This window comes from Mustelus asterias, chromosome 24 (assembly GCF_964213995.1).
Source record: "Mustelus asterias chromosome 24, sMusAst1.hap1.1, whole genome shotgun sequence".
Taxonomy (NCBI): domain Eukaryota; kingdom Metazoa; phylum Chordata; class Chondrichthyes; order Carcharhiniformes; family Triakidae; genus Mustelus; species Mustelus asterias.
The window spans coordinates 54,989,664-55,007,816 of NC_135824.1; the positions used below are offsets into that span (position 1 = coordinate 54,989,664).

General features: G+C 47.0%; 1 protein-coding gene across 1 annotated transcript in view; it reads left to right on the plus strand.

The window, feature by feature from the left end:
• The window catches only part of ap2s1 (adaptor related protein complex 2 subunit sigma 1), a 59,110-nt gene that overhangs the window by 30,220 nt on the left and 10,737 nt on the right, over window positions 1-18,153 (plus strand). Inside the window, exon 3 of the mRNA XM_078241786.1 lies at window positions 10,700-10,813. Within this exon, the coding sequence (XP_078097912.1) occupies window positions 10,700-10,813 (114 nt within the window). The remainder of the gene's footprint in view (window positions 1-10,699; window positions 10,814-18,153) is intronic.

Here is an 18,153-nt window from a genome sequence, read left to right on the forward strand (position 1 = left end):
AACTGCATCCTACAACTGTCATCAGCACATGTGGGCACAGTAAGAGGTCTCACACCACCAAGTTATAGTCCAACAGGTCTATTTGGGATCACAAGTTTTCAGAGCGCTGCTTCTTCATCAGGTGAGTGGTGAGGTCCGGTCAGTACATGTGGACTGAGAAAAGAATACATCACCTTAAGGACCTTTCTGCTGATCTCTGGCAGTGACCGCTGTTGGTAAGCACATATGAATATTGGGTAAGGAGAGGATCAGGCTCATTTGTGATGCCTCTCAGTTGAATAGCTTACTGACACCCAAATTTCGAGCTCACACATAAAGTATGACTACTTCGACCAGTGATTACGTTTCTCCTATCTTCGCTGTCATGGTTACTCCCTATGAATTAGTACCCAATATAATTCTTAGGAAGGGCGATGAGGGAAAAAAGTGCGTATATTAGGCAGCACAGTGGTTAGCACTGCTGCCTCACAGTGTTAGAGACCCAGGTTCGATTCCCGGCTTGGGTCACTGTCTGTGTGGAGTTTGTACATTCTCCCCATGTCTGCTTGGGTTTCCTCCGGGTGCTCCGCTTTCTGGAGTTAGGTTTGTGGGTTAGGTTGATTGGCCATGCTAAATTATCCGTTACTGTCAGGGGGACGAGCTAGGGTAATTACATGGGGTTGTGAGGATAGGGCCTGGGTGGGATTGTGGTTGGTGCTGACTCGATGGGCAGAATGGCCTCCTCCTGCACTGTAGGATTCTATGATTGCACTGCGTAGTTGGGTTGGGAGTGTGGTGCAGATGGTGGGGGCAGCTGATTGCATTCTTTCCAACAATCAAAGTGGTTGGCACTGCTGCCTCACAGCGCCAGGGACCCGGGTTCAATTCCCAGCTTGAGTCACTGTCTGTGTGGAGTTTTCACATTCTCCCCGTGTCTGCGTGGGTTTCCTCCGGGTGCTCTGGTTTCCTCCCACAGTCCAAAGATGTGCAGGTTAGGTGCATTGGCTGTGCTAAATTCTCCCGTGGTGTACCCAAACAGGCGCCGGAGTGTGGCGACTAGGGGAATTTCACAGTATCTTCATTGCAGTGTTAATGTAAGCTTACTTGCGACACTAATAAATAAACTTAAATCAAGTTCCTGGTTTCAGCTGTCCAGTTGAAGACTGAATCCCCAACAGCAAAGGAGGTAAAAATATTCTGCACAGATTGCTCACAATTGCAGCAGGCCCGAAAGTTAGCAAAACTTGCATTTCTATAGCGCCTTTCACAACCTCAAGGCCTTCCAAAGCTCTTTATAGCCAGCAAAATAATTCTGAAGTGTATTTATTATTGTAGCATAGAAAACATTTTATCTTATTTATTAGTGTCACAAGTCGGCTTACATTAACACTGCAGTGAAGTTACTGTGAAAATCCCCTAGTTGCCACACTCTGTTTGGGTACACTGAGGGAGAATTTTAGCATGGCCCATGCACCTAACTAGCACGTCTTTCAGACTGTGGGAGGAAACCGGAGCACCCGGAGGAAACCCACGCAGACACGGGGAGAACGTGAAAACTCCGCACAGAGAGTGACCCCAACTGGGAATCGAACCCGGGTCCCTGGCGCTGTGAGGCAGCAGCGCTAACCAGAGTCAACTCCGCCTATAAAGGCTAATATACTCAACTTGTTGGTAATGAACGATGCAGCATGACTTGACATGGCAAAAGAAGAGAAATATTAATTCATACAGATCATCACATTGGCATTTGGGTAAGCAGTATATCTAGAGCAAAGTGCAAACTCTGATTGTTATTCTTGGAGGAAAGATTGAAGTTCTTAGCCACATAGCTTGTGGTTTGTATAGGCTTTATCCAAAAGGAACTGAGTTACACATTAGGTATGCCTCACCAGAGTGAGCCCTACAGGGTTCATACATCAGTGACACTGTTTAGAAGCACTATCTAGCAAGACTACATTTATGCAATTGGTACTGTTTGAGAGGTGTAGCTCTGCTAATGTTATTCCCCACTTCAAAGGAGAAACTATTAGCCTTGACTAGGTGTTTGAACACTTTTCTCTATTGTAAGCGTGTATAGCTTTGAGAATCCTTAAATAGGAAACTGAAGTTAAAATTCCTTAAAGTTGTGAATATTGAAGCAATCTGAAGGTCGCGATATAGTTTCCAAAATCTCTTCTCGAGAGGGGAACTAATGCTCTTTAACTCTCAATGGTGGCTCCAGCCTTGAACAGTCCAGTGTTCTAGTTTGCTCCATTCCTCTCTTGCGGGCATCACCCATGTTTAAGTTTATTTATTAGTGTTGCAAGTCGGCTTACTGCAATGCACTGCAATGAAGTTACTGTGAAAATCCCCTAGTCGCCACACACTCCGGCACCTGTTCGGGTACACTGAGGGAGAATTAAGCACGGCCAATGCACCCTAACCAGTACGTCTTTCGGACTGTAGGAGGAAATCGGAGCACCCGGAGGAAACCCACGCAGACACGGGGAGAACGTGCAGACTCCAAGCCGGGAATCGAACCCGGCCCTGGCACTGTGAGACAGCAGTGCCAGCCACCACTCCACCCGTGGGCTAGCTCATCCCATTAGTTATTCTTTGCATGTGATCCATGACGGAGATGGCTGACAGGCTTTTCGACCAAAGCGGGCAGCGCTCAGTGAGCTCTGTGACGCTGAGATCCACCAATTTATCTGAGGGCTGGACCTTCTGGTATCATTCTCTGGTGTTACTTTGTACCCGGCAGTGAGCTCACCAACTGAAGGAGAAAAGAAACCCTCTGCTCAGTTGGCAAGTGGTACATAACATATTCAACCAGAAGATCATTGATTCATTCATTCCCTGATAATTAATCAGTTAATTCATCTCCCTTGGGCCAACAGTTGGAGTGTGCCAATTAACATCCCAGTATATTATTTTCGGATTCTTGAAGCTGATGCTTTTGACGCACTCCGTTTAGAATAGAAATAGGTGTCCCAACACCACAGCTAAATCTGATCATTTGTCACTGAAACTGCGTACAAACATCTGGCAGATTTAACAAAAGAGTTATCCCTCAAATGGTAACACCTGCAGACGTGTAACCTCGGTAGATGGTGTTTCATGGTGTGTATTAACAATGCTGGTACGACTCTGGTGAGGCATACCTAATCCGTAACTTGATTGTCTTTTGAGTCATTAGTTTCTGACACTGCTCCAATTAGCCCTGTGCTGCGTTGCTGTCAGTTTGTTGTTTTGTTTATTCCTTGGGTGTGATGTGAGTCGCGTTCGTCCTCTGAGTACTGTCAGATTTTTTTTTTATAAACTGCATGACTTGTAGTGAGCTCAGCTCAGCACCAGTGGAGCAGTGGGACTTGGGTTCTTTTTGAAAAATACTCATCTTTCTTTAGAAGGCACTGATTTATGCTGAGGCTCACACATACCAGACCCACGGGGCTTTTCCTCAGCGATAGACAGCGTACTTATTGCAGACTTAAATAACCTTTCCCTTCTATGAATGCCACCAGGTGGTATTTTTTACCCGGCAAACCAAGATTGTCCATGTGTGTTGTCCTCAGGGGTCTCTATGCTTCTATAGCATGGAAACCCCCCACCCGATTCATAGAGGTCATAGAATCCCTACAGTGCAGAAGAAGGCCATTCGGCCCATCGAGTCTGCACCAACTACAATCCCACCCAGGTCCTGTTCCCGAAACCCCATGTATTTACTCCGTTAATCCCCTGACACTAGGGTCAATTTAACACGGCCAATCAACCTAGCCCACCTATCTTTGGACCCTAAAGGGCAATGTAGCATGGCCGATCCACCTAACCCACCTATCTTTGGACCCTAAAGGGCAATGTAGCATGGCCGATCCACCTAACCCACCTATCTTTGGACCCTAAAGGGCAATGTAGCATGGCTGATCCACCTAACCCACCTATCTTTGGACCCTAAAGGGCAATGTAGCATGGCCGATCCACTTAACCCACCTATCTTTGGACCCTAAAGGGCAATGTAGCATGGCCGATCCACCTAACCCACCTATCTTTGGACCCTAAAGGGCAATGTAGCATGGCCGATCCACCTAACCCACATATCTTTGGAGTGTGGGAGGAAACCAGAGCACCTGGAGGAAACCCACGCAGACATGGGGAGAACGTGCAGACTCCGCACAGACAGTGACCCAAGCCGGGAATCTAACCCGGGGCTCCCTGGCGATGTGAGGCAGCAGCGCTAACCCCTGTGCCACCGTGCTGCCCTAAACTTGAATTCTGAACTAAAATTTGAATCCACGTCCCCATTAACTTGCATCAATCTCAAATTGCTGGTGATAACAGATTTCAGTTTTCTGATTTAGGGCATGTCCTTCAGAGAGGTAACGATGCTAACAACAGCCTGTGCAAACCTCCAGACCCATGAAGTCAAACTGCTTGACGTCAGGGTCACGCAGGGGCTGGCAGCACCACTGTACAAATCTATCAGAGTGTATTTTGATGGTTAAGTAAACAAGACGGCAGTTTTCAATTGCAGACCTGACACGACAGACGGGCTGCAGAGCTGTAGCACAGAGTGTTAACGCGGCAACTCACAGATCCACATCGGCCCAATCCTCTCTCTCTGTTCATTTCTCACCTTGAGCCACTCCCACCTAGACACAGGTGAGCTGAAACCACAGAGTACCAACCCGTGACTGGACATTGTGCCTGGATGGTGTTGGTCATGTCAAATGTAAAAGGGTTTTGTTGGGCTGGGGACAGATTTCCTGAATAATCTTGGTGGGGGGGGCCCTCGCCCAGACAATCAGCAATTCCTCTCCCCACCATCAGTGATAGAGTTTTGGTAACTTTTCCCTGTGTTCTGGAATTCCTTCCCCAAGACCATGTGCTATCTGGCCACCTTTGAAAGCCTTCTTCAAATGTGCCTTTTCACCACATTTGCGAGATTCCACACCTGCGAGGTGGCGAATGTGTGGAATTCACTACCACAGAAAATAGTTGAGGCCAAATTGTTGTCTGATTTCGAGAAGAAATGAGATATAGCTCTTGGGGCTAAAGGGATCAAGGGATATGATGGTGGGGGGGGAAATCAGGATATTTGATGCAGTAAGTAGTCTCACAACACCAGGTTAAAGTCCAACAGGTTTATTTGGTAGCACAAGCTTTCGGAGCGTTGCCCCTTCATCAGGTGAGTGAACTGTTGAAGGGACAACGCTCTGAAAGCTCGTGCTACCAAGTAAACCTGTTGGACTTTAACCTGGTGTTGTGAGACTACTTACTGTGCCCCACCCCAGTCCAACGTCGGCAACTCCACATCATTGAATTTGATGATCAGCCATGATCAAAATAAATGGCGGAGCAGGCTCGAGGGGCCGAATGGCCTCCTCCTGCTTCTAGTTTGTATGAATGTTTTTCCGCTGAGGCTAGGGGAGAAAAAAACCAGAGGGCATGGGTTAAGGGTGAAAAGAGAAGAGTTTAAAGGGAATATTAGGGCGGGCTTCTTCACGCAGAGAGTGGTGGGAGTGTGGAATGCGCTGCCGGATAAAGTGGTAAATGCGGGGTCACTTTTAACATTTAAGAAAAACTTGGACGGGTTCATGGATGAGAGGGGTGTGGAGGGATATGGTCCAAGTGCAGGTCAGTGGGACTAGGCAAAAAATGGTTCGGCACAGACAAGAAGGGCCAAAAGGCCTGTTTCTGAGCTGTAATTTTCTATGGTTCTATGAATGCTTCTTCTGCCTACTCCTGCTGCGCTCGGATTCCCCTCGTGCAGTGCTGTGGGAGCTTTATGACATTAAACCTGCTTTTATAAATATCAGTTGTTTGTCTGATGGCAAGTAGTTCTGCAAAGATGTCTTGGCATCGCACAGCCGGTGTGGTGATTTATAGACAGGTTTGTCCTATTGTTGCTGCCACTGCCTTTCAACTCTTGACCTGGGTGGATTTCATTTTTCTTCTTCTGTCCTTTTCCGCACGCATGGCCATTTAGCCAGTCGACACCGAGCTTTGACAGGCTCCATATCTGTCATTAACAAATGAGTGAGCGAGGAGAATAGAGTGAGGAGCAGAGCGCAGTTATTGCCGAGGCAGGGACTGGCCCCGCTGACTGACTCTTTAATGAGTCGTGAAAGAAATATTAATGCTGCTTAGACCCCAGAAACTGACTCAGCAAAAAAAAAGAAATGCTCCAGATGGGAAGGAATGGCCAGGGATGATGGACGTGACCTAGTTTGCCTCCTGCCAACTGTGATCTGCTCAACAAGGTTCAGGAGTGAGGTCAGTCGCTCCCAAGGGTCAGTGAGGCAACGCACCGTCTGTACGATACAGGCTGCTGAAGTCAGTTCCCCCCCTCTGGCTGATCTGATCTCGGGTGGGAGTTGCGACGCCTCATTCTGCCTCTGCATCTGAAATAGAACAAAGAAAATTACAGCACAGGCGAACAGGCCCTTCGGCCCTCCAAGCCTGCGCCGACCATGCTGCCCCGTCTGAACTAAAACCCCCTACCCTTCCGGGGACCATATCCCTCTATTCCCATCCTATTCATGTATTTGTCAAGACGCCCCTTAGAAGTCACTATTATATCTGCTTCCACTACCTCCCCCGGCAGCGAGTTCCAGGCACCCACCACCCTCTGTGTGAAAAAAAAACTTGCGTCGTACACTCTCAAACTATAGCACGCCCACCCCTCCCCCTGCAAACACCATACACACACCGGAACACACACACCCCCAGACAGACACACCCACACACTGCTGGAGGTACAGATTAGTGCAACATTCTAGAAGCAGCCAGCAATCGACCGGTCTAGAACATTTGCAGTCTCTTTCTGCATCTCTTGGCTGGAGAGGTGAAAAGAATCGGCGGAGATTCTCTCTCCTGATTGATGCCGTAAAGTGAATGCGCTTGCGAAGGGACAGGATCGAGCATGAAACTGCGGGGCCTTCCGTAACCTGTTCCGCTGCCCTGCTTTCAAGACTGACCTGCTTGAGGCGGCATGGTGGCACAGTGGTTAGCACTGCTGCCTCACAGCGCCAGGGTCCTGGGTTCGATTCCCGGCTTGGGTGACTGACTTCTTCTGCTTTGTGAAGGAAAGAAGAGATTGAACCTACATTTGCCGCCTGTGTTGGCTCCTCAAAAAAAAAATTAAGCTTGTGTTCATATTTTTTAAGAAACAAAAAGTTATATTTACATAGCACCTTTCATGACCTCAGTGCTTTAGAACCAATTAATTATTCGAGAGGTGCACTCAGACTTGTAGGAAAAGTGAACCGGGGAGTAGAAGCTCGATGCATTTAAATTTTCAGTAATAGTTACTGAAATGAGCTGTGAAGTTCCTTTTGAAGAAACTGCCTGCTTTCACTTGGGGCCCCAGGCACAAAAGTAAAAAATGTTTACAAAGATGAAGTAAAGTGAACAAAAACAGAAAAATGCTGGAAAATCTCAGCGGGTCTGACAGCATCTGTGGAGAGAGAATAGACCCACGCACCTGACGGAGCAGCGTTCCGAAAGCTAGTGACTTTTGCTACCAAATAGACCTGTTGGACTTTAACCTGGTGTTGTTAGACTCCTTACTGAGAGAGAATAGAGCCCATTTCGCGTCTGGATGACCTTTCGTCAGAGCCCTTTTACAAATGGAAATTCTGTCGGAGGGAAGAGCGGTACTTCTTCAGGGAAGGCATTCCCGGAAAGAGAAGCGGCTGTGAGTTAAACACTTGGATAAAAGCAAAACAGAGTTACAGAACAAAGAGATCTAGGGGTACAGGTTCATAGCTCCTTGAAAGTGGAGTCACAGGTGGACAGAGTGGTGAAGAAGGCATTCGGCATGCTTGGTTTCATTGGTCAGAACATTGAATACAGGAGTTGGGATGTCTTGTTGAAGTTGTACAAGACATTGGTAAGGCCGCACTTGGAATACTGTGTGCAATTCTGGTCACCCTATTATAGAAAGGATATTATTAAACTAGAAAGAGTGCAGAAAAGATTTACTAGGATGCTACTGGGCATTGATGGTTTGAGTTATTAGCAGAGGCTGGATAGACTGGGACTCTTTTCTCTGGAGCGTAGAAGGCTGAGGGGTGATCTTATAGAGGTCAACAGAATAATGAGGGGCACAGATCAGCTAGATAGTTAATATATTTTCCCAAAGGTAGGGGAGTCTAAAACTAGAGGGCATAGGTTTAAGGTTGAGAGGGGAGAGATACAAAAGTGTCCAGAGGGGCAAAGTTTTCACGCAGGGTGGTGAGTGTCTGGAACGAGCTGCCAGAGGTAGTAGTAGAGGCGGGTACAATTTTGTCTTTTAAAAATCATTTGGACAGTTACATGGGTACGATGGGTATAGAGGGATATGGGCCAAATGCGGGCAATTGGGACTAGCTTAGGGGTTTAAAAAAAAAGGGCGGCATGGACAAGTTGGGCCCAAGGGCCTGTTTCCATGCTGCAAACGTCTATGACTCTATCAGCTCTGATGAAGGGTCTTCCAGACTGGAAACGTTGGCTCTATTCTCTCTCCACAGACGCTGTCAGACCTGCTGATATTTTCCAGCATTTTTCTGTTACGGTTTCAGATTCCAGCATCCACAGTATTTTGCTTTTATCTTAGTACAAAGTGGTGCAGCAATTTAAAGCAATCAAACACACTTTCCCCATTATCTTAGCTGGTTGCTGGAAGCCAGGACATCAGGAGAAACCTCCCTTTCTCTTCGCCGATGCTGCCATGAGATCTTGCGCACCCATCTGACAGGCCAGACAGAGTCTTGGTTTTGATTTTGATTTGATTTATTGTTATCACATATATTAGGATACAGTGAAAAGTATTGTTTCTTGCGCGCTATACAGACAGCATACCGTTCACAGAGAAGGAAAGGAGAGAGTGCAGAATGCAGTGTTACAGTCATAGCTAGGGTGTAGAGAAAGATCAACTTAATGCGAGGCAGGTCCATTCAAAAGTCTGATGGCAGCAGGGAAGAAGCTGTTCTTGAGTCGGTTGGTACGTGACCTCAGACTTTTTTGAAGTTTTATTTATTACTGACAGCTAGGCTTACATTAAAACTGCAATGAAGTTACTGTGAAAATCCCCTAGTCGCCACACTCCGGTGCCTGTTTGGGTACACTGAGGGAGAATTTAGCATGGCCGATGCATCTAACCAGCACGTCTTTGGACTGCAAGAGGAAACCGGAGCACCCGGAGGAAACCCACGCAGACACATGGAGAACATGCAAACTCCGCACAGGCAATGACCCAATCCAGGAATTGAACTCGGGTCCCTGGCACTGAGGCAACAGTGTCGGCCACTGTGCCACCTTTGTATCTTTTTCCTGATGGAAGAAAGTGGAAGAGAGAATGTCCGGGGCGCGTGGGGTCCTTAATTATGCTGGTGCTTTGCCGAGGCAGCGGGGAGTGTAGACAGAATCAGTGGATGGGAGGCTGGTTTGCGTGACGGACTGGGCTACATTCTCGACCTTTTGTAGTTTCTTGCCAAAGCAGGAGCCAGACCAAGCTGTGTTTAATGTTTCATCTGAAAGTCGCCACCTCAAACAGTGCAGCACTTGCTCAGTATTGCACAGAGCTACGAGACAGGATTCGGTGCTCAAGCCTCTGGTTTAACACTGGAAGTTTTGACCTTCTTGCTTCGATGCAAGAGAAGCCCAACGCTGATGGCTATGGCTCTATAGAAGTCTTCTAGTACTGCTTGCCTAAGTGAGCATTGCATGGGGGAGCTGGGGGGGGGGGGGGGGTGCTCTGGACAATGCATCAGGATCACATCTAACCAGAACCTCCCTATACATCTTCATGTATAGGTGAAATAAACTGGGAAATGCAGTGGTGGTGTACTGGGTGTGAGGTGACTGTTGCAGAATGAGAGACCCGGATGCGTCCAGCTGGAGGCCAAGACCAACGTTGAATGGTGGAGCTGTAGGATCAGGGGCAAATTGGGAAGGAAATGTGGGAGTGGCTGCTCCAAAAACCTGATGAAAGAGCAGTGCTCCAATAGCTCGTGCTACCAAATAAACCTGTTGGACTTTAACCTGGTATTGTGAGACTTCTTACTGGTCTATATGTCCTTACTATGTGGTTGACTAATCGCCATGAGGATTTGAACTCAACTTGTAGAAAATAAAAAATTCATTTACGGATGTGGGCGTCACTAGCTGGGCCAGCATTTATTGCCCATCCCTAGTTTCCCTTGAGAAAGTGGCGGTGAGCTGCCTTCTTGAATCGGGCAGTCCCTGAAGTGTGGGTACACTCTGTTAGGGTAGGGAAGTCTAGTAACATAACTATTATGCCAGTGGAATATTGCTATTACAGGCGGTGGCTCAGTGGTTAGTACTGCTGCCGCACAGCGCCCGGGACCCGGGTTCGATTCCCGTCTTGGGTCAATGTCTGTGTGGAATCTGCACATTCTCCCCGTATCTGCGTGGGTTTCCTCCGGGTGCTCCAGTTTCCTCCCCCAGTCCAAAGATGTGTGGGTTAGGTGGATTGGCCGTGCTAAATTGCTCCCTAGTGTCCCAAGATGTGTGGGTTAGGGGGGCAAATACCTGGGGTAAGCCTGAGTGAGAGTCGATGCAGACTCGATGGGCTGAATGGCCTCCTTCTGCACTGTAGGGATTCTATGATTCAGGAATAAAAATTGCTTCAAGAAAAATAGGCATTAACAGGAATGGCCATGCATAAAGCTGGAAATATATTAAGCTTTAAAGTATTTAGTGCAAAAAGGTTGTTTAATTTCTTCTGTTCCCTTTGCAGTTTCGAAACTTCAAGATCATTTATCGGCGCTATGCTGGTCTCTACTTCTGCATTTGTGTGGATGTCAATGATAACAATTTGGTCTATCTGGAAGCTATCCACAACTTTGTGGAGGTAAGAGGTGACTGTAGCTGGAATACGTTGATGTAAACCTTGCTTTTAATTTTGACTCTAAACCACTTTTGGCGACCTTCAGTGTCAAATTATTTGTGTGGCTCACTCACCGGAAAATCACTCCTGAAATTTAGATGGAGGGGAATAACTCCTGCCATGATTCGGATTCGAACTGCACCACATGTCTGGTGTGTGCGCGTGTGTGTGCCAATTTGCGGCTACAAATGTATTCGGGTGAATTGTGATGCCTTCCACAAACAAACAGCCTGCCTCAATTCACCGTTGAGTCTATTAAGTGAAGAATGGACAACTTGGATAAGGTGCCAAAGGGCCACAGCTGTGGCAGGAAGTCTGTGCAAGCAGAGTTTGTGGAGGCACGTTCCTCGGAATTTCCGAGGAAGTTTGTAATGGCTTGCTTCCTCCCTTTTTTAGTAGAGATATTTAACAGCGATTGTGTTGTCCTTCCAGTAATGCGATGCCACCGGGGCTGGGCTTCAGACAAGAAGTCTGCACCATGTCGGTTGTGCACATGAGCCATTGTTAAGTGACCCTCCCCGTGTGTTTTAATCTGAGGGGCAAAAACTGTTTTCATCTGGAAGAGCCTCCACCTCTTCCCCAAAGGCACTGACTCCAGTTTGATTGGCTTTTCCCAAAGGTGCAAGTGTAAAGTGAAGTAAAAGTTTATTTTATTAGTCACCAGTAGGCTTACTGCGATGAAGTTACTGTGGAAATCCCCTAGTCGCCACACTCCAGCGCCTCTTCGCATACACTGAGGGAGAATTTAGCACGGCCAATCCACCTAACCAGCACATCTTTCGGACTGTGGGAGGAAATTGGTGCACCCGGAGGAAACCCATGCAGACACGGGGAGAACGCGCAGACTCTGCACAGACAATTGAACCTGTGTCTCTAGCTGTAAGAAGTTTAACAACACCAGGTTAAAGTCCAACAGGTTTATTTGGTAGCAAAAGCCACAAGCTTTTGGAGCCTTATGCCCCTTCAGGTGAGTGGGAATTCTGTTCACAAACAGGGCACATAAAGACACAAACTCAATTTACAGAATAATGGTTGGAATGTAAATACTTACAGCTAATCAAGTCTTTAAGATACAAACAATGTGAGTGGAGAGAGCATTAAGACAGGTTAAAGAGATGTGTATTGTCTCCAGACAGGACAGCCAGTGAGACTCTGCAGGTCCAGGCAAGTTGTGGGGGTTACCGATAGTGTGACATGAACCCAATATCCCGGTTGAGGCCGTCCTCATGTGCAGAACCTGGCTATCAGTTTCTACTCTGCGCCGTCGTGTGTCGCGAAGGCCGCCTTGGAGAACGCTTACCCGAATATCAGAGGCCGAATGCCCGTGACCGCTGAAGTGCTCCCCAACAGGAAGAGAACAGTCTTGCCTGGTGATTGTCGAGCGGTGTTCATTCATCCATTGTCGCAGCGTAGGCAGCAGAGCAAACCACTGTGCCACCGTGCCGCCCAGTCTATTCTTTGTGTTGTGTTCTGGGTGTGGGATAAACAATTCAACCACAAAGAACACGATGGGTGATCCTGATCCTATTCTCACCTCACGTTTGCACACTTTCAAGTGCCACTCTGTCAGCTGACAATTAGGAGCAGGGACCCTGCCATTTTCCTTGTCTCCACCTTGGACAGGGTCAGTTGAGTTAGTTCAGCCGGTGCCCCAGTTGAGGATCAATAGTATAGACCCTGAGGATTTTTTGATTTGATTTATTATTGTCATATGTATTTAGCATACAGTGAAAAGTATTGTTTCTTGCACGCTATACAGACAAAGCACACCGTTCATAGAGAAGGAAAAGAGAGAGTAAAAAGAGTTAGAATAGAGTTTTAAAAGCTTAGAATGAGAGTAAAAGATAGAATTCGAGGATACGCTGGGCACTGCTTGCAAGAGGTCGCCACGTTCCGGCGCCATCCTGAGTGTTTTTGGAACTGGGATCTTCTGAATTGCATTAATGGATTGTAGGTGAGACCTTTACCCATCAAGTCTAGTGGGATAACTCTTTCAAAGAGTTGATACATACACGATGAATGTGGCTGTTACTAGGGGACATAACTATAAGGTTCATGGTGGGAGTTATAGGAGGGATGTCCGAGGTAGGTTCTTTACTCAGAGAGTGGTTGGGGTATGGAATGGACTGCCTGCAGTGATAGTGGAGTCGGACACTTTAGGAACTTTCAAGCAGTTATTGGATAGGCACATGGAGCACACCAGAATGATCGGGAGTGTGATAGCTTGATCTTGGTTTCGGACAAAGCTCGGCACAACATGGAGGGCCGAAGGGCCTGTACTGTGCTGTACTGTTCTATGGTGGCTGAATAGCCTATTTCTATGTTGCTTCATTCGGTCACTCTTTAGCCCTTGAGTTAGTTAATAGCTTCAGTGAAAGCGTTTACATTACTATTTGGAATCTGGTCCCTTTTAGAACCCATCAGATTGTGAAAATTGTATTGAAAAGTTTGTCTTATCTCTGTCATCCATTTACAAACAAAACTGACTGAGATCATACTCCACTCCTCACAAACATGTGAGGAGAGGAACTGCGTGAGTGAGTACAATTCAAATATTTCTCCTTCGTTCAGCAAGACCAAGTGTGCTCTGTGCTGAAGACGTCAAACATCTCATGAACACTGCGCAAGCTGTTTGTAAAATGTTGAGGTGTACAGACTTGTATCAACTTGCAATCTCGGTGAGTTTGCCGTGTTGTGGGAGTCCATAAATCTTTGCTCTGAAATTCTTGGGGGTTACCATTGATCGGAAACTCAACTGGACTCGTAAATAGTGGTTACAAATGCAGGTCAGGGGTTTGGAATACTGCAGCAAGTGACTCATCTCCTGATTACCCAAAGCCTGTCCACTATCTACACTGTTATGGTTCCGGTTAGAAACCCCAAAATGCTTTATGAAGCCCATCTGAATCATACATTTTGCATCTTGAATTTGGTAGGCTAAGCATGGTATGTTCCACTTCAGGAGTGATTCAGAAGACCCACGAGGGAGCTTTTATCAAACAAAGTTTTTAAATAAGAATATAGTTAACACGTATAGTAAGAAAATGAGCGAGAACCTTTATCAAATACAAACAAGAAACAAAGCAACTCACTTAACAAAGATATCTAATGTGTTCCAATCGAACCAAAACCCTTGCCATAGACGAGACCCCTTTAAACACGTTCAATACAACAAAGTCTACTGCTCACGTGATCAGGGAATTTGAGTCCTTTGGCTGAGGTCTGCAGTTCTATGGCTTCGTTCTGAACAGTGGTTGGGCGGCACGGTAGCACAGTGGTTAGCACTGCTGCTTCACCACTCCAGGGTCCCGGGTTCGATTCCCGGCTCGGGTCACTCTCTGTGTGGAGTTTGCACGTTCTCCTCGTGTCTGCGTGGGTTTCCTCCGGGTGCTCCGGTTTCCTCCCACAGGCCAAAGATGTGCGGGTTAGCTTGATTGGCCCATGCTAAAAATTGCCCCTTAGTGTCCTGAGATGCGTAGGTTAGAGGGATTAGTGGGTAAAATATGTAGGAGTAGGGCCTGGGTGGGATTATGGTCAGTGCAGACACGATGGGCCGAATGGCCTCTTTCTGTACTGTAGGGTTTCTATGATTCTATGAACAGTTTGAAGACCAGACAGCTTCCCAAAACACCAGCCCCCAGCAGCAGATTTTCAACCTTCAGGAAAACAAGATCTTGTTTTCAACTAACCAACAGAATTTTCAACACAATGGGGAGAGAGGGAAAACACTTCTTTTTAGCTTGCTGTCCCTTCTAAAACTCAACAGCAGCTCAGAACTGAAAATGAAACCGCAACTCACTGGGGGGAAAAAAAACCTGTCCAAAAACACATGACCATCCGCCTAACAATGCAGAATCGTAAAACTAATCCCAGAATAAACACAAACGACCCCATTTAAACCACTAAAGTAGCAATAACAGACTCCTCAGAGTCAACCCGGCAGCATAATGACATCACTGAAGGTGTGAGCTAAGAAATCATGTTTTTTAAAAAAAATCTTTCTGAAAGATACACTAACATCACAACCAGCACAAGTCAGGAGTGTGATGGAATACTCCCCACTTGCCTGGATGGGTGCAGCTCCAACAACACTTGAGAAGCTTGACACCATCCGGGACAAAGCAGCCCCACTTGATTGACACATCTACAAACATTCAATCCCTCCACCACCGACGCTCAGTAGCAGCAGTGTGTACCGTCTACAAGATGCACTGCAGCAATTCACCAAAGATCCTTAGACAGCACCTTCCAAACCCACCACCACTTCCATCTAGAAGCACAAGGGCAGCAGAATACATGGGGACACCACCAATTGCAAGTTCCCCCTCCAAGTCTCTCACCATCCTGACTTGGAAGTATATCGCTGCCGTTCCTTCGCAGTCGCTGGGTCAAAATCCTGGAATTCCCTCCCTAACGGCATTGTGGGTCAACCCACAGCACGTGGACTGCAGCGATTCAAGGCGGCAGCTCACCACCACCTTCTCAAGGGGCAACTAGGGATGGGCAATAAATGGGCCCAGCCAGGGAGGCCCATGTCCCACGAATGAATAAGAAAAAATGTGGTTGAGGTGAAAGTTCTGAAGATGTTCATAGTCATGATGTATCTTGCATGTGCTATTCAATTTGCTGTAGTGTTAAAACAAAATGTAGTCTTCATAATTAGATGTGAGAATAACTGCACCATGGTGCACAGATGTAATTCAATCTCCACTTAAAGTTCATCTGTTTTGTAGTTACTGTGAAAGTTCCCTAGTCGCCACACTCCAGCGCCTGTTCGGGTCAATGCACCCTAACCAGCACGTCTTTAAGAATGTGGGAGGAAACCAGAGCACCCGGAGGAAACCCACGCAGACACGGGGAGAACGTGCAGACTCCACACAGACAGTGACCCAAGTCGGGAATTGAACCCGGGTCCCTGGTACTGTGAGGCAGCAGTGCTAACCACTTTGCCACCGTTAGTCATTATAAGGTGTCCGCTTTAAACCATCAATGTAAATTTCTCACGAGTTATAACTGGGGCACACAGTACGAGAGCGAGGAAGTTGTAATGAACTTCTATTAAGCGCTGCTTTGGCCTCGCCTGTAATACTGGCCTGAATTTTCTAGCCCCTGCCCCTCTCCAATTCCCCCGCAGCGGGGCCAGTGAGCCATTGATATCTCCGTTCACAGCGGCGGGACTGGAAGATCCTTCTGGCGTGAAGGGCTATAAAATGCCACCATTGTGTGGGCCGCTTTGGGCACTGCACTTCAGCAAGGATGTGACAGCTGTAGAGAGGGTGTGAATTGGATTCAGGCAATGGTTCCAGGGATGAGGCACTTCAGTTACGTGGATGGATTGGAGAAGATTGAGATGAGAGGGTTTTCAAAACCACGAGGGGTCTGTGTGGACAGAGTAGATTGGGAGAAACCGCTCCTGTTTGTGCCGAGAACCAGAGGACCTCTATTTTATCTATATATATATAAGGATGACATGGTGGCACAGTGGGTTAGCACTGCTGCCTCACAGCGCCAGGGACCCGGGTTCGATTCCTGGCTTGGGTCACTGTCTGTGTGGAGTTTGCACATTCTCCCCGTGTCTGCATGGGGTTTCCTCCGGGTGCCTCCCACAGTCCAAAGATGTGCGGGTTAGGTGGATTGGCCAGGCTAAATTGCCCTCGGTGTCAGGGGGATTAGTGGGGTAAATACATGGGGTTACTTGGATAGGGCCTGAGTGGGAATGTTGTTGGTGCAGGCTCGATTGGCTGAATGGCCTCATTCTGCACTGTCGGAATTCTATTCTATATTAATGGTTTATAAAAGGAATAGCACAAGGACCTTTTTTTTTTACACAGCAAATCATTAGGATCTGAAATGTGTTGCCCGAGAGTGTGGTGGAAACAGATTTAATCGTGGCTTTTGAAAGGGAATTAGACATTTATCTGAATAGATTTAATTTGCAGGGCGAGGGGGGAAAAAGGCAAGGGAATGGGATCAGGTGAGTTGCTCTTAGTGAGAGCTGGCAAGAAAAAGACGGTTCGAATGGCATTCTGTGGTGTAATCGTTTGATGATTCTGTGATAATTGCTCTCTCCTGCAGTGTAGCACCTCCACTGGGTACAATTACAGCTTGGCAATTTCACATGGATGGTTTCCCATTGAAAATGGTGAAGGTAGAGGCAAAATCGCAACAGAAAATGCATGCCGATGTAAGAGATCTTATTTTAGATATTGAGAAAAGCAGGTGAAGAGTCGGGGCTTATGGCTTGACAAGTGAGTGAAAGATGAATTGAATTCATTATTAAAAGATAATGCTGGAAATACCCAGTGGGTCAGGTATCCCCTGTGGGGGGAGAATCCAAATTAATGTTTCAGAATTAAACTCTCAATTTGTTTCAATAGAACACAAGAGCAGGGATGTACTTCTGAGGCTGTATAAGGCTCTGGTCAGACCCCATTTGGAGTATTGTGAGCAGTTTTGGGCCCCACATCTAAGGAAGGATGTGCTGGCCTTGGAAAAGGTCCAGAGAGGGTTCATAAGAATGATCCCTGGAACGAAGAGCTTGTCGTATGATAAACGGTTGAGGACTCTGGGTCTGTACTTGTTGGAGTTTAGAAGGATAAGGGGGGGGAATCTTATTGAAACTTACAGGATACTGCGAGGCCTGGATAGAGTGGATGTGGAGATGATTCCACTAGTAGGAAAACTAGAACCAGAGGCACAACCTCAGGTGAAAGGGACGATCCTTTAAAACAGAGATGAGGAGGAATCTCTTCAGCCAGAGGGGGTGAATCTGTGGAACTCTTTGCCGCAGAAGGCTGTGGAGGCCAGGTTATTGAGTGTCTTTAAGACAGAGATAGATAGGTTCTTGATCAATAAGGGGATCAGGGGTTATGGGGAAAAGGCAGGAGAATGGGGATGAGAAAAATATCAGCCATGATTGAATGGCGGAGCAGACTCGATGGGCCGAGTGGCCTAATTCTGCTCCTATGTCTTGTGGTTAAGCAATACCCAACTTGAAGTTTTAAAACTTATAGACTGTAGGTGGAAAGGAAGACTGAGGAAAGTAAGGCTTGTGTTGAGATTAAGCGGCAGTGTGGCAGGTCCTGATTTCATGTTGGAAAGCAGAGGCTTGCAAAAGGCAAGAGTATTTGATGTGCAGGAGGTGTGGAAGAAACCCATTGCAAACACTACAGAGGGGCTGGGGGTGAGAGCCGCTTTGACCAAGAGTCATCCAGGTTCAAAACGTTGGTCTGTTCACAGCTGCTGTCAGACCTGCTGAGATTCTCCAGCGTTTTTGGTTTTAGTACCAGAGAAGAGTTGTCTGT